The sequence below is a fragment of the Hesperophylax consimilis genome, chromosome 12 (assembly GCF_061612785.1).
Source record: "Hesperophylax consimilis isolate HC1 chromosome 12, BYU_Hcon_1.0, whole genome shotgun sequence".
Classification (NCBI taxonomy): Eukaryota; Metazoa; Arthropoda; class Insecta; order Trichoptera; family Limnephilidae; genus Hesperophylax; species Hesperophylax consimilis.
Genome location: NC_142847.1, coordinates 17,790,977 through 17,815,778, shown reverse-complemented (window position 1 = coordinate 17,815,778; position 24,802 = coordinate 17,790,977). Strand labels below are relative to the sequence as shown.

Here is a 24,802-nt window from a genome sequence, read left to right as displayed (position 1 = left end):
ATATGTATTTTTATATAATATTTATAAATTTTTAACGCTCCCACAAAGAAATGTATTAAGAATTGTGTATTGTGATATAAAAAATATTATTTTGTTAAAATAACTCAACAATATAGAGAAAATAATAAATAGAGGAATTCGAAATGTATTTTTACACTTACTATGTATACCATATGTAAAATATTTTACACATTATTAAAATATTGGGCACATAAAGTTGAATGCTCATAATTACCTCAACAGAGTAAAAGTGTGTTTGTAAAATTAGAAGATTTTTCTAAAAAGATAATAATAGAAGAAAATTGCAATACATAGTACAGCCAAAACTGAAAAACCAGCAAAATGGTGCAGAAGAGCGGTCAAAAAGTTTTGCTGTCAAATATGTGATCCATCGGCGGCTATCCCTGTATGTTAAAATTGTTTTAAATTTCATCAAATAAACATTTGTCGCAATAAAAACTTTGGATTTAGCGATAATAGAAGTCACTTATTCAATTTTAGCAGATATTTTTAGGGTTCACAACAGTTTTGCGCAAAATTAAAAAAAACCTGACTTTCCACAATTGATCCAAAAATGCAAAACCTGCTCTGGAAATTTCTGCTGATTTTGATACATTTAACAAAAAGTACTTGAAGTAAATTGAAAATAATATTAATATTTTCTCAATAGAATAATATATAATTGTTGAGATTTAGCATAGAAGGTATATTCTTTTTATATTAATTGTTGTTTGAAAACAGCTTTTTGTGATCGTCTTCAAATTTCAGAAAAATTCCAGAGCGGATTTTGTAAGCTGTTATTTATTATTTTTTGAGTTATTCAATTTTGGTTTTATGTTGACTATTATTATTTATTATGTAAATCATTTAGTTTGATATTTTCAACAACTGTCAGTTATAATCATTTCGTCATCTGGCACATTTTGACACGATACATGTGTTTAGTGAAACTTCATGCATCACATATGCGACATCTGGGTGCGTTGGTTTGCCGCCAATTGCCAATTTGCGACAGCCAAAAAACAGCCACGTAGATGAAGTTAAGGAAAGAGTTTTAAAAACTGACAGCGAATGGAAAATTTCAAACTGAAAATATATTTTGCACATAGTTAAGTACTTTCAAAGACATAAAACATTACTTTAAAATCCTCTCCCTTTCTCAAACCCGAGACTCAGTGTTCCCTGTTTTATAGGAGCCATTGAGGGAATAGAAGATGTGCTTGGCGATACCATAATTCAACGAGTCCCGCTTTCTTCTTGCTTGATCCTTGAACAGCATCCATTCCAAATACTTCCGAGAGTCTTTTGGACCCCAACCAGAAGTTGGGCGGAAGAGAGAACACACCGTCTATAAAAAAACAATTGCAATATTTTAATATAGAACTGATAACACCATTCACTAAAAACACAAAATCGGAATGAGTTCGATACAAACAGCGGATACTGGTTGGGTAGGTACTTTAAACTTCAATATCGCCAATACTGTAAAGAACTATCTGTAAAAAGCGTATAACAAACATTATCTAGGGATATATGCACTCTTGCATGCTTTTGATGGTTCATTCGCAGTTTAAACAAGTACGAGCAGTCCATTAATCAATTTAAAAATTAAAAGTACCAAAAAAACATATTTTGAAATTATCGAACTTACATAAATGATAATATATTTTGCTAACTATCAAATCGATGACCAGCGCCATTTTTAATTCACGGTCCCCATTAAACACTGATTCTCAGCCCATTTTAGCTTTTAATCAAATTGTGATCAGTTGAAAAGCATAACAACATGACCGTTATTCATACCATCCGGTCACTAATTTGATCAAAAGCTGAAATATTGCGGGGTTCGGGGTTTAACGTGAATGTGGACATTTGAAAGTGCCAATATTCAAAAAGGCCTCTATCATTGATTTTGTACTCGTCCATTCTGATGAAGTTTAAAACTTTAGTCTCTTTTTCAGAACAAGTTATGCTTAGTGAACAGGTCTTTGTTATAAATCTTCGGGTTTATGGCTTTAATAATTTATAGATACATATATAATCACCCTTGACGTTCCGGATTGTCTCTCAATATAAGTGACAACTGCCCAAACAGGAAGCTGCACAAGTCCAAAGAAAACCAAAAGCCAACCTATAACTGTTGCATAAAATACATTAATTAACAAGCAATAAAATAGAAAAACATAAAAACTATAAGGTTATTCTTTAAAAAAAACTAATTTATGTTTGTTTCATGATTTTTTAAATACAGGGTTTTCCAATAAGATGTTACTTTTGAAGCTGTCATTTTTAGACATTTGATACACGCTTCAAAAAAGCATGGAAATTATTAAAATTCACTTGAGTGAATCAAATGCAAATCTTGAGTGATGAGGCCCATTTCCACCTCGGTGGCTTCGTCAACAAGCAAAATTGTCGCATCTGGGGATCGGAAAACCCAAGAGTTATTGTTGAAAAGCCTCTCTATCCTCAACGTGTGACTGTTTGGTACGGTTTATGGTCCGGCGGAGTCATTGGACCTTACTTTTTCGAAAATGAGGCTGGAGCAACAGTTACGGTGAATGGATTGGGCTATCGAGAGAAGATTAATGATTTTTTATGGCCGGAATTGGATGGTATTAATCTGGAAAACGTTTATTTTCAACAAGACGGCGCTACGTGCCACACAAGCGACGAAACCAATGATCTTTTACGATTGTATATCAAAATAACACCTCTTATTGGAAAACCCTGTACATCTATTCGAATTTGGATTTTGTTTTCGTGAATGAATACTAATCTCAGAAGCGGAAATTAACTAACTTCTCAACATCTGATGGAGCTGAAACTCAGCAAATAGACTCATTACTGATGGTAATGAATTCTATCAACTTTTAGTGGTAATCACGCACACACGTGCGGACATTTATGCATTTTGAAAAGTTCACAGCAGTTTGAGAACCAGTGCCTGTGTGGGGAAGTTCAATCCTCAGTCAAACAACAAAAAAATTCTTCGACATTGGCCAAAATTGGCAAGAGTTCGAAAGCAACTAGGTCGAAAATTGAAAAGGTTGATTTTTTTAAACCTCAAAGCATAAAGAGAAGGCATTATGAAGATCTGCATAAACACAATGTTAAAAAAAATTTTTCGATGTTGTGCGTGCGCATAGCTTTCCATGACAAACGCTTTATGGAAACCAATTTAACTTTTTTTTACAACAGCTTCACACAGGATTTTGTAATTATCTAATGAGATTTGTTAGGGTTAACTATTTACTATGTATCAGTAGATATAAAAAAATAGTGTTTAAAAAAAAATAAAAGCTCCATAGCTCATGATTGTAATTTACACTATCATCTCAAATTTGTTGCGTTAACCTAGAATTTTCAGACAGAAAACGCAGTACACAATTCATGATGCAAGAGCACAGCGTTCTAGAGACTTCTTGAATGTGAAAAAGCTGTTTTTTTTTGCCTGGCTACACAAAAGGATATTGCTAGTTAAGATTTTGTGGATACACAAAATACCTTTTAATTTGTTAGTTCATATTTGGCCACCTGCAGAGATAAATATGTCAAAATTGCACTAGTTTTATGATAATTCAACAAAATATATACAAATAATTTAATTTAACAAATTGACTCTAGGGGTAATAGCTGTTTGTTCGCAAGAACGAACAAATTAGCATGAGGGGTTGGTGTATTTCAATAAATAATAATATTTGGATGATTTGTGTAGCACCGTTTTTGTGCACAACCACCTCAAAGGCGCTGTAAGCTGACATTTAAACATGAATACGTACTGTAAGCGCTCAGGGGGTATTTCTCATTCATATACTGCAACATCTCGAGGCTGATCAGGGCATAGACAAACACAAAGATCATCATGAGAGGAGTAATGACTCCCCAACACCATCGCCAATAGACAGAGACCCGTTTGCCCGTCATGAACTCAATATCTTCACAAATGTTTTCTAGACCTGGAAATCAAAAATTATAACACAGTGGCTAACATCAATTTGAAGTGTTATTTTTATATTAATTTATTTATTTATTTACGCCCTAATGAGCTTTTACAAAAGTAATTAACAAGTAATACAGTTGTGTTACATACAGAGATGTGCAAAATGGGTACCCAAAACCATTTGAAATGCAAAATGGAAATGGGTCAAAAGTTTTCCATTTGAAAATGCAAAATGGTTTTTAGAAAAGCATTTCAAATGCAAAATGCAAAATACCTATTTTCAAAATGCAAAATGGTTTCTCAGGTCAAACAATTAAAATAATTATAGAATTTTTAAAAAATTTTGTCATTTAATAATGGAAATCAATGTAGAATAAATATATTACTTGATGGTAAATCCAAAAACACCACGACTACAGATAATGAAACCACAAAAATTTGCGCAGGACTAATATTGCCAACGTAAAAACATAGAAACTGCTATCTAACATTTAATATTACAGCTTCATGGCCCCATGTTCAGTATTTTTTGTAACTCAATTGCCAGGGCTCCTACCAGGGAGCAACTTGACAAATGTAAATTACCTCTCATAGCGAGGTTGAGGACCGACTGATATTTGGGGCTTATGAAAAAAAAATGAGTGGAGATAGTAGGAAGAATGTTGCAAAAAAGCATTTAAAATGGAAAATGCATTGAGAAAAGCATTTAAAATGCAAAATGCAAAATGGTTTTTAGAAAAGCATTTAAAATACAAAATGGAAAATACCCATTTTGCATTTTGCATTTCCATTTGAAATGAATTTATTTGAAATAAAGCACATCTCTGGTTACATAGTTTACAATAAATTATGATTTTTGATTAAATTAAGGTAAATTCAACTTAATAGTGTGGATTACGGAAAGCTAAATATGTATTAAGGAACATATACATATAAAAACAAAAGTGTATTCACTACGGAGTTGTAAATTCATACATCTCAGTAAAATGATTAAAAAGATTTCGTTTTATAACTAATACGGAATCTTTAAACATGTCTACAATATTCCCAAATTTATTGCCAAAATCATGTAGTCTATTTATAGGTGTATGTGCTTCATAGTTGGTTTTAAAATTGTCACAGAAAAATGTAACACTTTGCCTCGTATTTCTAGTCGGTGCGTAAAATTTTATTTTGGCGAGAATTTCAGGGTTGTCAATGGAATTATTAATAATTTTATTTAAAAGTACAAGGTCAGAGATGATCCGCCTATCTGATAGCGTTATTAAGTTAAGTTGTTTCATCAAAAGAACATAGTTAATATTTTGAATAGGAATATTCAGTTTAAAGTTAATAAATCTTAGAAATTTGTGCTGTACCCTTTCAATATTGTCAGAATGCGTTTTATACAATGGGGACCAAATAGGCGAATTATATAAAAATATATATGGATAGCACAATTGAAATAAACCAAATGTAGGAATAATTCTAACACAGAGTTCAAAGTGATGAAAAACAGAGGTAGGTTGTATAATTTTGGGATATACAGGGTGTATAAGCATGTAGGAGAAAGATTTTACTTTCACACATCCCCACTGATCACACTGCCACATGTCGCAAAGGATAACGAGATATGCGCTCTGTCTCATTTGTACGGTGCTGCCGGAACAAGACGGATAGCATAACACAAGTTGTGCTAGGTTGTACTCAGTGGCAACATGTGATGGAACAATATATTTTTGTTTATAATTTGTAAAAATGTATCATCAGACAGCAAAATAACATGTAAATTTTGTTTCCAAATATGCTCAGGAATTGCTGATTAAATTCTTTTGGGTACATAACATACGGGGGTGTATGTATTGTTACATACACCCCCGTATGTTATGATAAGTAATTGCAATGATTTGAGATTTTCATGGCCAAAAGTATTATAGTGATTTGTTTTTGGGGTGTGCTGATGATGGACACTGCAATGGTGTCCGAAACGTTGGCTAAAGAAAGAGGTAGCGCAGCACCGCATAATACCCAAAAAACAAATCACTTTAAATAATTGTAATGTTTACAATTAATTTCATCAACCGCAATAAGAATTATGAATACTTATGTTTTTCCAAAAATTTTAAAACAAAACTTACCATAAATCCAGCTTATTCCTATGAGTTCAGTCAATGACAGACCCAACACCAGAAAAGTTCCTCCAAAATAATCCACAAGATTCAATATGTGCTGACCTCCCTGCAAAATGAAATGTAGAATCATAAATAAAAACACTGCAAAGAAAACCTTAATCAAAACCAAACAAAAAAATCTGTCTCTGACTTACAGGAGTAAGATACACAAGGCCCGGTAAGAATGTAATTGTGCAGCTGATGAGAGCTATCTTCCAATAGGGGAAATTCTTGAATCGGTCTGAGATAACCGTCACGATGGAACTCTGGTAGGACACGGCACTGCCCAGACCGAGGACCCATAACATTAGAAAGAATAACACAGAAAAGACCTAGAAAAAAGGAAAAAAACATCATTAGAATATCGTTACATTAAAGCCTGTGAAAGACCACGCTATAAGCGCTCTATATTTGAGTGGATTCTCCTATTTCAGCTTATAGCTCGCCATACATTCCAATCGGTGAGCGATACGCTGAAATAGGCCAAGCCATGATGCGTATAGCGTAATGTGTCGCCTACTTTAAATTTGTTGCATTTTAAATTTATTTCAGAAAGGAATAAAAATTAATATGAAATATTATGTACCTTCCCCAACCGTTGCTTCTACAGAATACAGAGACATTACATAGAGACATGTCTCGAGATAGCTAGGTCATAGACGGGTCAGAGTGATGGGCCCTCACGGAGAATGGCAAAGAGGCGATGGACACTCTTAAAATTCCCATGGCAACGGTACTCATTTCATTTCTTTAATATGTATGAAGGAATTGTATGATAATGATTGCATTGTTCCTGTGGGGGTAGCAGACAAATTTAATCATTTGTCTCACTATTATTTAGTGTGTAAGAAAGAGATGCAGCATTATTGTGACAAAAAATGTTAATTTTATGCTTTTTGTGCTGTTGTCATGCCATAGCCATGGGAATTTTAAAAGCGCCCAAGTGAAATTATACCGGAAAATGCAAACTAGGCGTACCTTTGCAATATCTTCGATTTGAGACGGAACAAGGACGGTCATAAAAATACAGCTAGGATGCAAGAGACTGCTTTATTATACAAGGTGTCCGGAAACTCGTAATGCAAGCAGGAAACTGGTGAATCTATATCACGTAGAGAGCCCAAACTTTTTTTTTCGATATATAAGAAATTACATATCGCACACCTAGATAAAGGGTAGCACAACTCGAAATAATTCAAAATTGAGTTATTGCGATTTTCGGAATCTGCGTCGAAAACTACACAAACTACAAAGACACCTGTTTTAAAATCTCCATCAATAATAATGTGATGGCGATGTAAGTTAGTCTTTCTGAGTTGCTCCACGTACACCCACCACCAACAACAGTAACACATCACCAATTACGACATACCAGCAGTAGGGGAAGGTGCTGTCAATACGCACAAAGACTGGATTATTTCGACTTAGTTTTGTATTCGTGATTAACTGCAGTCATAAAGCGTGAATTATTTTAGTTGATTTGGTATTCGTGATTGAACCTGTCTTGTTTCTCGGGCGTTCTACATATCGACTCCACATACTCCGGTTTTGTTTACAAAAGTAAGTAATTTTAATTTTACTAATTCATAATAGTTGATTAATTTGAGTTGATAAAATTATTAAACAATGATTTAGTCACGAATACTAAAATAACACGAAATTAATTAATAAACAAGTGATACGTGTATTTGATGATAAGTAATTGAGCAAATAAATATCCTAGTAAAATAACATACAACATTATATAAAAATATTTTTAATCGGTCACATAAAAATCGAGTAAAATGTTTTTTGCTGTTCCTGAAAAAAGAGGTATTTTGAGTTGTACTACTCTTCATCTGGGTGTGCGAATTATGATATTTAAAAAAAAAAAAGATTTCCAAATATGAAAAAAAAATAATTTCAAAAAAATTAACATATTTAAAAAAAATCAGGCAGTACATAGTGAAGATCGTGTCAATGGGGCAAAACTCTTCTCGAATCTCTCCTCACCGACAGGAGCACAGAACACTGTTCAGGAGCGATAAACTTCTCCCCGCCGGAAAAACCATTGTCAGGTTGGTCCTACAGACAGGAAGATAGAATAACCTATAATGATGTTGTCCAAGATAGTCATCAGGAACATAGAGAGATATTAACCCCGTAGTGACCGATTTTGTTAACTTCGGTCTTGATTTATTAAAAAACGAAAGCTCAAATGAAAAAATTTATATCAAATCGACTCCAAATGTGATGAAGATTCACCAGTTTCCCACTTGTACTACAAGTTTTTTGTGTATATAGGCCTAATAGGAAGTAAGCACGTTGATAGTTGAATTCTTGGGCATAAGTTACCTAATACAGTCAATAGAAGACTGGCAGGATTGAAATAAAACATTTAGTTACCTGTGGAAATTTATCAAACTTGGCAATGGCATCCGGGTAGGATATGAAGGCCAGGCTGTTTCCTCCGCTACCAATCACATCTCGGATGTCGGATACATGCTTTTCATGCGCTAAGTTCCCCAGGATACCAAATATAGTAAAGCCCGCCAGCAGACTCGTTAAGGTGTCCAGCGTCACCACTATCATCGCATCCCTGAACATAAAAACTTCATAATTAATATATATGACACCCTAGACGAACCAAGAAACTACTCGATATGGACAGAAACTCGCTGAGGGAACTGGTAGGACTACTAACGGAACACTGCCATCTCAGGAGATACATGCAGATATTGGAAAACACCAATAGATGCAGAAAATGTGAAGAGGATGAAGAGACTCCAATTCACCTATGGTGCCAATGTTTTGCAAAGGTGGGAACTAGGCTCAGATACCTGGGGAGACATACAGTAGAACCAGAAGACATAGCCACATACCCAATAACAACCCTGGTGAACTTTATTAAAGGGACTGGGTTGTTGTTCAAGGATTGAGGTAAAATGGGAGATGGCACAGTGGCCTATGGCCTATGGCCTAAGTGCTCACGGGAACTACGTGTAAACCGTCTCCGCCCTTAAACAAAAAAAATAAATATATATGACAAATAATTTGTATATTTATGCGGTTACAACCAATGAACATTTACTATGAAGAGCGTACTGTCAAATAAGTCTACATTTAATAAGATATTTTTCTTGGTATTGTCCTTAAATAATTTCTCATTAAATTTATGTATGTATAAAATTTAACATATACACTGCTACGCGCACATATGTATTTGCGAATAAAACATGCCTCCAGTGCTACGTGCATATATTATGCATAAATATGTACGAATTTACCAGAAAACAGAATCTAAAAATAGTTTGAACCTTTACCTTACTGACACATATTTGTTTTCATAAAACAGTTTGAAGACGATGACGGTGTTACAATATTATGGTAGTTTGTGTGAGCGGCGCTGATTTGTTATGCCACACTGTTTATAATATTATAGCCTATCTTGTGTCTTATTGTTTATCGATTTATCTGTTTCAGCATAATTCAGAATCAATGAATCTTTGACAAGCAATTCATAAATCTGTCAATAAATACGAATTATAGCAGTATAAAAAAATGAGGTATTATTGTCAAAAAGAGTGCCGCATATGAATGATATTTTGGTTACATAAAGATTAAGCCTCTTAGCCACAGATTTATTATTTAGAAGTCAGTTTATGTGTGCACCTAGACTGTGCTAAAAATCTATCAGCGTTATCTATTGGAATAAATGACGGCATATCATGACATTGAAACAATAGGAAACAAAAAAAGAGTAAATATTTTATCATCCAAACAAAATAATTTATCAAACATAATCCATAAACACTTTTTTTCTGAAAAACGAGTGGAAAAAGATAAGTTTTGATGACCAATGATAAACCAGCCAAAATAACTGGCTAGTCTGTTGGGAATTTAGTTAAAATATTACACATAGGTACCTGTAAATATTTTGGGTGAAATTGTTGAAGGAAGAGTACATGATGATGGCGCCAAGGCATACAGTCAGTGAGAAGAACACTTGCGTTACAGCTGCGTACCAAACCTAAAGAAAGCACACATTTCTTTGTGAGAGTATGTACAAACAGAATTGTGTGGATTTCCATCCTCTCTGCCTACACCTATGGAACAGATTTCTTATGTGACTAGTGAAAAAATATCAATTATAAATACCACGAATATGTATACTGAAAAAAAAATACAAGCATGTCATGTTTGTTTATTTTGAAATTTCAGTTCAAATTCTCCACTTGACATATAATATACTGGCTGACGTGTACCCGACGTTGATGGGGGTTATCCTTAGGACATAGACATCTACCATTGCGGACTTTTCTGTAGGCTTTTTTGAGATATATAATTCCGTAGTACAATATTTTGATGTATCTCATAAGGTTTAGCCAGCGTTAACAATGTAATGCCCGAAAATATATTTTTACGACTTGATTTATAAATCATTGACTTTTCTCTACTTTCTGTAAATTAAAATGCCTGTATTATATATGTAAACCTTCCGGAATAAATTCTCTAAATGATAATGAATACCCTATCAAAATCCGTAGTTTAGAAGAACTAAGCTCACAAACAGACAGACTTTAAACTATTTAGATATTTTTATATCTTTGGACGCTAGCACCATTCCCTACATTTATTGGAACTCTCTGAACTGATTTTTCTAGTCAAATTGTTATACCATAATAATGAGTTCTGTCTTAAACATGCTTTAACCCCTAGGAGCCGTATCCCGGCATTTTCAGTATTGAAGAATCCTGCCATGCACGGTATGAAGCGCTGCAATTGCGGTGTCGGCCTTAGGCATTCATTTTTCCTTCGGATATTACCTCTACTAGGTTAGTTAAAGATAAAAATATCACTTTATCAAGCATAGTATCTTTTAGTTTATTGAAATCTAATTTCATTTAGCCGGCGTTAGGCGTAATTTACAAAATGCATTACATTTTACTTAAAAACGCAACGTCCAATCTACACATTGACAAACGTCTCGCTGAAGTCGGATGAGAGGTCAAACTAACTTTTTTTAAATTATATTTTTTGGTATTCGCAAAATTAACACAAGTGACTCTCCCGACTGCAGATATTTATGTCGATATGTAATTACATTATTATACCTTAGGGCTATACAGCTGGGACCAATCAGGTTTAATGAAAAATATGATTCCATCAACAGCACCCTCCAGTGTCACCGCCCTAGAAAAAAGCATGAAATAAGATATTATTTTCAATTTCATTGCTGGCAACTCGGGCATTATGAAATCTTCTACATTTATATTATTGTACTAGTAAGTTGCTACCTGTGAAAAATCACCGGACATAACTTGACTTACGTAGTTCAACTTTTAAAAATGAACTGCAAATAATAAGCAGTGTATGCATATATCAAATAAATACATACGAAGAATAAAAAGAATTTTCTGCAAAAATATATTACAGGTGCACCTACCCAGGTACTCGTTACTAATCTTTGTCTAGATTTGAAAAGATTATTTTTTTTCTAAACATATACATATTTACAAATGAAATTTTATTCTTTGACTTTTACTAGTATTTGCCAAGTAATTAAAACACTTTCTCACTGCACACGAGGGCATTTTGGTACCTAGGCAATTTACTTAGAGATAGAACACAACCTTACGCGACACATGACAGTTTAGTACTAAAACTACGAAATCGAAAGCACTACAATTGACGTACTTCTTGCTTGTCACTTTGATATATTGATAAAATTCTGCCGTTGAATTCCGCCCTACGCTTAATATGCAAAAAAATTTAAAAGTAGCACATGGTTTCAACTTAATTACTATAAGTAACAACTATTTATGTTAGGGGAGATGGTAAAAGATGCATTAAAGTTTTTTCTCAATCAAAGTTATGTTTGAAGGTTAGAAAATAAGCATAAATTATTAAAATAACCTAAACTAACAACCTAAAAACCTGTTTTATGCATTTTTTACACCTCCCCCGACTTAAAAAGTTGTTTCCAGTAGTAATTAAGATGAAATCTAGTGTTTTTTTTTAAATGCGTGGTTGCGGGGGAATTCGAGAACTTTACCGAGATTTTTACAGCGCGTCTATATTCTATATATGTATATATTTATTTAGAATTTACGGCACTAGTGCCGTTTACATACATAAGTTTTTTTTTTTTTTTACACATCCATAATAGTTCAGTATTAAATTTTGATGAGTGAAACATTAAATCCTTAAACAACAGTAAAGAAAGAAGCAATAACATAAACCTGTTATGTAGTGACCTCATTAAAATAAGTGGTGTTAAAATGTGTTATTAGGACAGCTTTATACTTCACAAGGGGCATATTAAAAGTATCTGCGATTTTAGCATAAAAGTTCCCAAGTGTGTGCAATCTATTTATAACTGAATTATATCCCAAGACTGTGATATAATTGTCACAATAATACATACTAGAGGACCTTGATCTAATGGTAGGTAAATGAAATTGAATCAACATTAATATATCAGGGCTATCCAACTGATAATTTATAATTTTGTATAAAAATATAGGATCAAAAAATTTTCTAAAAAAAATGTAATAAAAAATCATATTATATATCAATTGTTTTTAAAGGAATTCCAAGCCTAAAATTAATACACCTCAAAAATTTGCGTTGGACACTTTCAATGGTATTAATGTGATTATTAAAGACAGGTGACCAAATTGTAGAGTTGTATTCTAGAATACTTCTGACGAGAGATGTGAACAGAATTTTTAATGTGTTGATATTTTTAAAATTGTTGGAAATTCTTACAATAAAACCTAACATTTTCATAGCCCTGTTAGCGATAGAAGTTATGTGAGATACAAAACAGAGTTTCTGATCAAACATTATGCCTAAGTCAAGTATTTCGATTACAGAAATTAAGTCAACATTACACAATTAATAATTATAATATTTAGTTGAAGTTTATTACTAGAACACAATTTGAAAAAGTTGTTAAGGTTCTCTTGCAAGATTATGCAGTTGTACGCATCATTAATGACCTTAAACAACTTCATATCGTGGGCAAAAAGCAAAACTTTGACATTGTAGAAAATGCTGGTAACGTCATTGACGAACAGGGTAAATAATAAAGGTCCCAGGTGTGAACCTTGTGGGACTCCGCTGGTAGCAATAAAATCATAGGACAGACAGTCATTAATTTTAAACGCGATGCACTACGTCGTGTAATATTTTAAGTTGAGCCTCTATCAATAACAACCCTTACGTAGATGGCGATAAGGTTTAAATTCCCGCTTAACACCATCCGCCTGTTTTGATTTATGCAAGAAAAAACATGGCCAAAAAGTGCCTTTTATTTTATTTTGTGGATGTTCTGGCATAAATATATTTTTTTTTTCGTTTATTTTATAAATAACTTAATTTGCCACATTATACAATAAAATAATAACCGAAAATGGGTTCGTAAGAAGGAGATTTCGAACTTTAAAGCAGTTTTCATGGGCCTTATACATTATTTTTTTCTGGGCTTATAAAAATACTTATCTAAAGAATTCTCGATTATTTCAAAGGCCAAGATGTATTCTACTCGCAGTATTTAATTAAAGCATCTGAAACATTTCTAAGCGACCAAATTTTCAAACCAAAAACACATGATTTTGCATTACTACGTATGGCATTGCCTTAACAAAAAGTGATCTATCAGATAAAACAAAACAAAACTAATTACTAAAATATCTTTGTTACAAGTCATTTGTAAGATTTAATAATTATGCAGATGCAGCTTCATACTTTAAAATTGATTCACTGAGTGTACGGAGGCATCATAAGGATGCACTATTCCTGTATAAAGTAGTTAACAATAATATTCAATGCCCAGAGTTGCTAAACAAGATTCCATTCAATGTACCTGCACGTTCAACACGCTCTTGTATCCTGTTCAGGGCAGTCCTGGATTTGTCAATAGGCCTTATAGGCCGCGGCCTAGGGGCGGCAGAGTTCAGGGGGCGGCACTCGCTCGCTTTGGTAAGCCGTGTATGCGATTATAAACAAAAACGTCCCTTTTTTTTTTTTTTTTTAATTTAATTAAAATCAAATTTGATAATATAATTATTAAGTTCTGCAAGTATTTTTTGGTTTTTGTCATTGTTACAGCTGTTTCGGCTTTCAAGGCCATTTTCAAACTGTGGTTAAGCCACGTTTTTGACGACTTATTAATATGATTCTATTTTACCCCCTCCCAAGTTACAATGATTTATTACCGGTTAAACCAATTTACTGATAAAAATAATTGTGACAGTAGATTTCATATTCTGTGGGGAAAACAGACTTCAAAATACCCCCACAGAATATGAAATCTACTGTCACAATTATTTTTATCAGTAAATTGGTTTAACCGGTAATAAATCATTTTAACTTGGGAGGGGGTAAAATAGAGGTAAAATAGGTCAGTCATATGATAATGCCTCGAACATGTCAGGAATTTATAATGGTTTACTAGCCAAAATCAAAGAACAAGCACCACTTGCCATGTTCTTCCCTTGTGCAGCTCATTCATTAAATTTGGTGGGAACCTCGGCCGCTGAGTCTTGTACAGAAGCCTGTCACTTCTTCATGTTGCTGGAAGAGGTATATACTTTCTTTGTGAAGTCAACCGATCGTTGGAAAAAATTGGCCAATGAAATAGGAAAACGAAAGACGCTGAAGAGAGTAAACCTTACACGTTGGTCAGCAAGAGCAGATGCCTGTCAAAGTGTAAGAGATTCCTGGGATGAAGTACTTACGGTTTTAAAAATGATTTAAAATGACGCTACACAGAAACCCATCCCACGAATCGAAGCAAAGGGAATTCGCCTTAAATTGGAAAAACTGGAAACGGCATTTATGATCGTATTTTGGAATGCTATTTTGGACAGATTAAATAAAGTGAGTGCTCAGATTCAGAACTCATCTGTTGATGTACTGACGGTATCTGATCTTTATGGATCTCTTCTCAAATTTACAATAGAAAATTTGATGTTTTCGAAAAAAGTGCAATTGAAATGAGCGCACTTAAGCAATATCAGAGCGACATTAAGAGTAAGAGGAACCCTAAGAGAAAAAACTTCATAGACGAAGCATCAAATGAGGAAATTGAAATAACCTCCAGAGACTCTTTCAGAGTCAACACCTTTTTGATAATTCTGGACAGACTGAGAGCTGAATTAGAGAGAAAACATGGTGCATATATAATCTTTAAAGAAAATTTTTCATTTTTAACAAGAATGAGTGAACTTTCAACACAAAGAGTCTTGGAAAAAGCTCAGTCTCTTGTGGAATATTACTGTAATGATTTAGATTATTTTAATTAATTATTTCACAATTAATTAATTAAAATAATATATAGTATATTTGCGGCACGTTCCAGAGTGGAAGATACTACCAGTATCGCCCTGGTGTAAGACCACCATTCAGAATTGAAACGTTGCTCCAAATGGCTTTAGCCGTGTTTAGTGACTAGATCTGAATAGCCAGGTACTTCCCCACCTTCCTCTTTCCCTTCCCCACTTACCTTCAGCCTCACAACATCCCCCAATTGGGGATGCCATAGTCTCACTGGCTCCAGACGGGAGCAGTTGGGACTCTTGTGAGGTATTCACTATAAAAAAAAAAAAAAAAAGAAGACGATTTAGTTCAGGAATGTGTACACTTTTTATTCACATTTCCTCTAATAAGACGGCAGAGAAACCTGAATCGACATCATTACTGAATCTTTTTAAGTTTTTGAGGAAACAATCTCTGTGTAATGTTTATCCAAACTTGGATATAGCTCTCCGCATCGCACTTTGCACCCCGGCCACAAATTGTTCTGGAGAAAGGAGTTTTTCCTGTTTAAAGCGTGTGAAAAATTACCAAAGATCTTCACTGTCGCAAGAAAAACTTAACTCTTTGGCTCTTCTGAGCATTGAAGCAGACTTAATGAATACTAGGTATAAGCTATGAAGATATTATAGATGATTGTGTCAATAAAAAAACCCGAAAAAAATTGTAATTCTTGTTATTTAATTTTACTAATTAAATTAAATTGTACTAATTCGTTTGTTTATTTTATTTTTGAATACCAACTTCCTACATTTGAATATTTATTTTGAAAATTGTGTGTCACCTAATGGCAGCCTAAAAGTGAGTGATTATGTTTTTTTATTTATATTTATTTTTTTTAATATTTAATTTTTTTTTTAATTTTAATTTTTTTTTTATGATAGATATTATCGGTGGCAATTTCCAAGAAGGGGGTAGGGGGCGGCGCAAACGAAGTGGCCTATACTTGTGAAAAGTACAAATACGGCCCTGGTTCAGGGTTGATCAAAACAAAACGAACTCCAAGCAGAATTCTTGCCTGAACAGACTATGCAATAATTACAATAGCGTATTATCTAAGGTTGATATTTTCAGTTACAAACTTACCATATACAAGAGGTCCATAAAAGAATATTTCTCTGATGGTTTGTGAATAATGTTTGTCTCTATTGTTTATATCTAAATTTTTCGTTTTATATAATCTTTTGTTTAGTATAATTTTTTTAATTCATATTCCTTTCTCACAAATTTAAATAACTTATTCCATATTATGCTGTCTCAGTTAAAGTCACAAGGAAGAAATCCATAATTGGTTTTATTTTAATATATAATACTTATGTACAAACTGATTAAATGTAAAGTGTCGATTTCCTAAAAAATGAATAAATAAATAAGTAACTGATCAACCATGCCAGTAAATTGCCCCTTATCCCCAATTTTACAAGTTTATTGATTAGTATATTAGTGGCAGACCTCATCGAACGCCTTGGAAAAATCAGTATGTATATATGGAGTCTACCTTTTTCCTGTTAGTCAATGCTGAATTTATGTAGTTTACGGTTTGTGAGAGTTGATCTAGATGAGACATCCCATGTTGGCAATTGGTAATAACATGTTTAATATTAGAAGATATTTTGTTTAGAATAATTTTTTCAAAGAGCTTAGGTATACTCTTTGATTATAAGGTATACTAGATAGAATACAAATAGGTCTGTAATTGCATACATCATTTTTAGAACCCGTTACGTTATAGGAAATAGTGATGTAAATGTACATACTTTACGAGTAGTGCGATCATGATGACATAAGGGAATAGCGCCATGAAGTAGGCAGCTTTTCCCGAACTCCTGACTCCTTTCATCATGACGAGAAACACAAAGAACCAGGAGACAAACAAACAGCAAGCAAGACGCCAGTCAGGATAACCTAAAATATTTAAAAAATATATTATTAAAATGGGTCAATTTGAGTTTATTTTTTGGTATTTTTTATTATTTAGGAGATTTTTACATCTATAAATAATAAACTTATAAACAATACAAATAAAATCTAATGACAGATTTTCACATAAACATAGAATTATAACAAAAAACTAAGGGTCCAGTTACCCGTGGGGTAAAATATGTACCAAAATTCAAAATTGTTGATATTAAATAAATAATAAAATAAGATATAAGAACACAAATAAATAACAATATAGAACAACAAATTATCCTCCCTACACTACCAACAGCAATAATCACTAATATATATCTACAACTACACGGAACAAATGTTCATAAAATGAATGGTATTCAACTGAACAGGATTCATAACAACACGATAACTTGCAGTATGTTATTAAAAAATATAAACTATTCTATGTAAGTAAGGATATATTTTTTAAATGTTCTTGAATTACAAGAAAATATGTCAATATCATTAAAATTCTTATTAAATAAGTTACACTTTCTGATTATAAAAAGAATTTGTCTTGTTTGATTCATCTCTAGTTCTCGAGATTGGGACTCTAAAATTAATCACATTTCAAGATCCAAAGATATATCAAAACAAATGTAATAACACTTACCTATTCCATCTGCAATGCTCTCATATTGACTCAGTACCGATTTTCTGAAAAAAATCAAATAAAATTTTCAAAATATTTTTTAATACTTTCGGTATTAGTAATTTATTACTATTTAAACATGATACATATATATATAAACTTTAGTGTAAATATGTTTATATTTATCTGCATATTCAGGGCATCGCAACTGCAGATAATATAGATAAAGTGCACAAAATGCTATTTTTATTGAAGATATTCCGATGCGTCCTTCTAAGGATTTAGGTACATCCTTGCATTTCTTTCACGATAGTTGGCAATCAATAAACCGCACATGCGAATTGACTTGTATGTGAATTTCAAATAGCTGGAGGACAGATCATTGTATTACCACGTTAAGTAGTTTTGGGCGGGAATCACAAGCGTTCAAATTAAGTTTGATATTAATCTCGCAAGGAATTTCTTTATATTTATTATTCTACGTTATAAATTGGTATAGTATCTATATATATTTAAATAGTACAGAGATTTATATTTATTTTACATCCAAACATCTGATTACTTGCGTGACTTGGACATGAATATTTTGGTTTGATAAATATCATATTTTAGTCTCAGGGTAGTGAAATTTTAGTACAAGTAAAAATGTCGGACCCCACCATCGAAGAAGTGCTCGAGCCGCCACTGTATTTGCCTATGATTATTGTAAAAATATTGCAAAACATTTATCATTCGTCTGTCCTTCACTTCAAAATCAATCAATTTATTTTCCTTATTTAAAAAAAAAATCATGAGCAAGGAAAGAAATTCTCTGACACATCTTTTTTCCAATGAAATCAACAAATGAACATTCTTACATAGTTTTACCAAAATAGAGATTTCTACTATGGGTAATAATTAACTTATTATCAACCGCAAATGCAAGGTGGATTGAGTTGCTCATATGAACAATTGATTTCTGAAAATTATCTTCCTTCATTTTAATGAAGGCCTCAGCATGGGCAAGCCACCCAGTGTGGCCAACATTACTGGAAAACTTTGAAATGTAAAAAATATTGTACCAAATAAAAAAAAATTAAATAAAAAAATTCACCAAGGGAGTGAGATCTCTAAAAAAAAAATTAATTTCGAACAACGCCTCTTTTTTTTTTTTTTTTAAATTGGAGGCGGTTTACTTACGTTCCCCGCGAGCACTTAGGCCATAGGCCCATTGTACTATCTCCCATTTTACCTCATTCCCTTGCCAGTAACCCGGTCCCTTTTATGAAGTTCACCAGGGCTGTCATTGGATATGTGGCGATGTCTTCTGGTTCCACACTGTGTCTTCCCAGGTATCTGAGCCTTATTCCCAGCATAGCGGGACATTGGCATCATAGGTGAATTGGAGTCTCTTCCTCCTCTTCACATTTCCTACAGATGTTGATGTTTTCCACGAACAACGCCTCAGTTCATGTTGGTATAAAACTATCAATATTATATATTGAATAAAATAATACCATCTGATACAACAACGGTATTTAGTATTGCATACTAGTAATCCTCCACCTGTTGATACAGCACAAACAGCCCAAAACTAATCAAATAGTTTTTTAAACAGTACCAGCGGGATAAACCAACATTTATCCCTCTTCCTGTGTCAGCTGTGAGTAGAAGTGCATAAATGATCTTCTGAATGCTTATTGCTATTGTAGGGCTTTGAATACTCTTTGTTAAAACAATATCATTACTTGAAATAGAGTTCCGAGCTGCTCGTCTTGTTCTCGCTGTCGTGGAAGCTGCCATTCTTAGATGTGGACGAGTAGCAGATTGGGCCCCATTCCTCCATGCATGAAGCCCACGGGAGCTCCCACGCAAAGGACTGCACCATGTAGAATATAGTTAGGGCCATTAGGGACACGTAATATGTCACGATGCAGAATGTAGCAATCAGTTGACCGTAGCCAACTCCTGAAAAAAATTGTGTCTCTAATTATTCAAACAATATTAATTTTTTTTGATGTTGACACGGTTGTACGCTACACTTAATGACGTTCATACATTTTCTATGTAAATAGCGCTGAGGGCATGGTTTATTTACGTATATATTATGTGCATGTAGCGGCGTAGAGATTAATAAAATTCAAACAAAGTTATATAGAAAAAGAGTTATTTTTGGTATTTAAATGGATGTAGTAGTTGGGAGGTTTAATATTATGCTATAATTAGTGCAAAAAAGTTGTAAAAATTTGCATATACAATAAATTGGGAACTTAAGAGTTGTAGCATAAAGTTATAGATTGAATTTAACGAATGGGTGTTTAAAAGCGCATTAAAAAAATTACACTTTAATGGGTGAATGATAAAACAGAATTTATAATAATAGTCAAACCTGTCATGACTGGTGAAATGGCCCACACTCTGATTTGATTTCGGCCAGAAAACTGTCCGAGAATCATCTCCAAATAGTACATGGGCTTCCCCACAAGGAACAGGACTATGACGTAGGGAACGAGGAATGCCCCTCCACCGTTCTCATAGGCGGTCAATGGGAATCTCCAAATGTTTCCTAGGCCCACCGACATGGCGATGCAGGACATCAGGAACTCCAGGCTGTGGGACCATGTTGGGCGGTCGTCCTTTTCCTAACATATAAAGTTACATTTCATTAATAACAATAATGCATTAATGTTAACGTGCAATTCATAAAGGCTGAAAAGATGAATTCAGATAGAATATAATGTATACTCCGCATTATGTATATAGGTAAGCTACTTTTACTCTCATTGGTCAATCTAGCCACAAACCATCAACAGAAGATAATAATAAAAATGGCCATTTTCAAGGCCAACAAAATATTCTATGTTATGCAATTAAAATCGAAAAGTATGCAGTCTAACATACCTGCGCAGCCTACCACAGTAGTTCGCCTACAATCTAACATTTAATTTTAAAACAAACCCATTGAGGTATGTCGTAATATGCTGCTTTTGCTTTGTGAATATAACTGGCACTACCGATACTACTGTCAAGTCTATCTGTACCATCGTAACACAGGACCCTCTACAATCAGAAGTGCAAAGTTACCGTGAATACGCACTTTTCTCTGTAGTTTGTACAGAGTTGTCCCCCTTTGTAGGCACAATACATGACATCGGCGTATTTCTTTGTATGTAAACGTAACATATTAGTCTTAAGTTTAGTTGTGACACAACTGTCTAAAAATGTGCTGTAAATAAGTGAGACACTACCTTCATAAACATATTGCAATTGGAACACGAGAAATCCTTATAAATGAAGTGGCATATTTTAGAATTAATACAAAGGTCAAGAATGACTGAGACCGGCATGTTAATGATAATTTAAAATGTTTACTACCTACTACGCTACAAGAATTCAATAAGTAATCATTACAAATTAAATTGGGGTTATACTGAATTCAAACATCACAGCACAGTGCATATCTCATTAAATATTATTGTTGGCCAGCAACGCAATTGTCTCTACCAGTAAAGAAAGACATACATTCACGGGTTACGAATAACTTGACAATATTTGAAAATCTCCTCCTACATCCACAGTAAGCGGAAAATGTTACTTGTGTTGTGATGGAGGACTTAGCCAGCCGAGGAATAGAAGACAATACGCCTGGGTGGGACCCAAACGCGATGCCAACTCAGCCACTGACCGGTTGGATTGATTGTTATATTTTATATACTCACCACATTTGAAATGAAAACTTCTTTTTCTTCTTCAGGTGATTCTGTAGGAGGTGGAGATGGTGGTTTGTTCCTCCTTAAAACTTTCTTTCTTCTGTGTTCCGATATTCCTGAAGTTCCTTCACCAAACTCATTTTTCTAAAGTAAAAAAAAAAATACTGATAAAAATAACACCAGAGAATGTTTTGTAACAAAAAACACATTTATTTAAAACAATATTTGTAGAACAGACCTTTTCACTAAGCATTACTTGACTTGAAAGAGGTATAAGTAAGTCCCCGCTGTGAGTATCGAACTCTATCCGTCTGACTGCTAACCGAGCGTCCTGTCCGCCGGGCTATCAACCACCTCATATTAATTTTATTTATGTTTCAAAATTAGACAATTAATTGATTCCAGCTGTATCGGCTGATTGATAGATACGATAATTGAACTTTTTGGAGTAGAAAACAGTTCATGCAACCTTCCTCAACAAATGCATTATATTGCGAAATCTGTTTTGAGCTCTTCACTCTGCAGTCGATAAAAAATGACTGAAAGATAATTATTAAAAAGAAATGCATTCTTTTTAATAATTCAATAAGACTAAAAACAGTCAAATTTATTCAAAGCAGATTAAAAAATGTGCAATTAGGCTGGTTTATTTTTAAGTGCCTCGTATTATTGCAGATTACTTATTTGAGCAAACAAAATTTGCCCGATCATTACACTGCATCCCAAATAGATTAATTCAGTTAAAAACAAAAATAATCACATGTTGCATTACTAATAAATAATATTGATAAATATTCATATCTTGTAACAAGAAACTCACCGCCATAACAACCTTATTATCTATCTTGTGTGAAATTTTTCCAGATATTACTAAATCGATGTCAGCTATCTAATTGAACACCAATTAAAATACGCAGCACTTTAACAAAGTTATGTGAAACATGCCATTTGCAATAACCAACCCTACTTTCACAGTAGGCAATGAAAATAATTTCGAAAACTTACCCACATTGCAGTTGTGACAAAATTCTCTACTGCGTACAGCTGACCAATCATCCATGTACGTTTTTTCAATATTGATCAATTTTTGTATGTGCCAATGACATAGAATTGAAAGGACATGTTGTGTATTTACTAACTTGATATCATAATATTATTTTGTCATCTGGTTAAATGGATTTCATTATCCTAAATAGTGATATATGAGTAATATTTGAGAAAAAAAGTTATTTGGCACTGCACTGCTTTTATAAAAAAATTTCATACATTGTTAGTTAGGTACTAACTTTGATTTATTTTACTTGGATACTTCTGGTTGGCGAAACATGTTACAGCATGGGTTCTTATTTAATTAAAAGACAAATCGTCGCTCTATTTCTATTTGTAATGGGGAGAAAAGCATCAATCAATTCTAAGCTTACTTAAATGATTTAAAGTGATAGAAATTATTACTTTTAAGTAAAATTAGTTCCAAATGTTTAAAATTACGCAGAAAATACATTTTTAATTTAGATGTAGGACAAAGTGTTGGATAAACACGCTCGGAATGTTGTTTAATTTTGGTGGACTAAAGACCAACTGAGTCTTGAAAACACACTAAAAATATTTTTTTCACTTCTATGGTATAAATATGTAAATGCTTTCTGAGAACAATTGCATACTTAACTCAATTTCGCCAAAAATGGTCTGTTGGACAAAAACAAACTAGAGCGATGAAATAACTTTGTTTACATAAATTTATTTTGATACACAACCCATGTTTTGTGGACGGTGTCCACTTCTTCAGGAATAAAAGATAATAAGAAGTGAATATCGTCTGCAAACCATGTCGATTGTTTATCAAAATAAAGTAATGGAATCAAAGTTATTTGTCTTTAAGTTAAATGAATAATGCCATCCACAAGGTGAAAACCATTTAGAAGAACTAACAAGTTCTTAGTTAAATTATTTTGAAAACACTACTCATTATATATACTTAGGGCTGGAATTTCAGTTGCTTTTCAAGCTTGAATCTCTCGTGTACTTTTTTTTTCATTGCCTGGTGCCATCCCATACACAGTCAGGCCAAATTGCTTCAGTTTGACCTGAAAGGGTGCGTGGCCATACACAATGCAATCACGTCAGTTCTGACCGATTTGTTGCGAGGGTGAATGCGTGTATGGATGAAAATGAACTATTGTGTTACGCCGCTACAGACGACTCGTTTGCCCAGAAGTTTTTAAGAAAACGTGGAAAGGGTAATAAAAATGACTCAAGGAAAGGACGGTGAGGCCTTTCGACACGATGGCTTCAGATAGTACCTGGGCCGGCCAGCAAACTATACAACAAAATTTAATAAGATAACTGAATAAAAAAAACATCAAATACAAAAGGTGATTAAAAGTGTCATGCACAAGTACCACAGAGGTTACTGCACGGGCTCTGACGGAATGAATTGGCCACACACAAACCGAGACACAAGATTTTCCATAAGGTTTGACAAACCCGATCATGTATGGGGGCCTTAAGAGTTCATTCAGTCAGTCATTGTGTAATAACCCCAATTTAGTGAATTGTTCCCATCAACATGGGGTTTAATCATATATGAATTCGGGAGGCAAACCATTCATTGGATAACTAACACCTTTGACATAGGTCACCCCAGGTCGTATACTACATTTGATGACTTAGCAGGGATGCCCGTGTACGTAGGGTGAGGTCTTGACGGCATATGCATCTGCTTACCAGTTGCAGGCCAGAGCGGTTGATCTCCCGATCCTTCGACCTATTAACTTGCACTGAATTGGGACAGATTCATGCATCTGTCGCTCCTGAGCACACTGACCCCTCATACCCTTTTCCTTTCCAGAACTTTCTCTCCCGCCTGCCCTTAAAAAGATCATCCGCACAGAATCCTCTCCTCAAGGCCCCCTGTGCGCAGATTAAGATTTAGAACATTGTATTTTGCCAACTCTGTCATCTTTGTTAAACTCCTCCATAGGTATAACCTGTTAGCTCCGAGTAGCATGCGTGGTTGATATTTTTATTAGTCGGTGCCTCTGTGCTTATGAAGAATAATTCAACACACTGTGCCATTCATAAAAAAAAACTCCTTTTCTTAAAGTACTTGAAAATGAAACAGCATATAAGTATTTGCATGTTATTTACATGGGACATATTTACAATAAATCAGGAGTCTTCGGCAGGGCACAAA

General features: G+C 33.7%; 1 protein-coding gene across 3 annotated transcripts; it reads right to left on the bottom strand.

The window, feature by feature from the left end:
• Nucleotides 1-48: 48 nt before the first annotated feature.
• LOC149419254 (sodium-dependent nutrient amino acid transporter 1-like) lies at nucleotides 49-22,913 on the bottom strand. 3 transcript variants are annotated; one of them, XM_089638173.1, is made up of 14 exons: nucleotides 22,430-22,557; nucleotides 21,619-21,753; nucleotides 20,289-20,541; nucleotides 19,648-19,867; nucleotides 17,942-17,985; nucleotides 17,151-17,298; nucleotides 11,187-11,265; nucleotides 9,999-10,102; nucleotides 8,479-8,671; nucleotides 6,249-6,425; nucleotides 6,061-6,160; nucleotides 3,783-3,959; nucleotides 2,046-2,137; nucleotides 49-1,348 (listed from the first exon to the last, which is right to left on the bottom strand). In XM_089638173.1, exons 1-14 carry the CDS (start codon nucleotides 22,433-22,435, stop codon nucleotides 1,160-1,162), a joined length of 1,917 nt encoding a protein of 638 aa, XP_089494299.1. In that variant the 5' UTR covers nucleotides 22,436-22,557; the 3' UTR covers nucleotides 49-1,159. The 3 variants fall into 3 exon arrangements, with proteins under 3 accessions (XP_089494299.1, XP_089494296.1, XP_089494298.1); XM_089638170.1 differs by lacking the exon at nucleotides 22,430-22,557 and adding an exon at nucleotides 22,615-22,913 and having other exon boundaries at nucleotides 50-1,348; XM_089638172.1 differs by lacking the exon at nucleotides 22,430-22,557 and adding an exon at nucleotides 21,848-22,224 and having other exon boundaries at nucleotides 50-1,348.
• Between the last annotated feature and the right edge of the window lie 1,889 nt (nucleotides 22,914-24,802).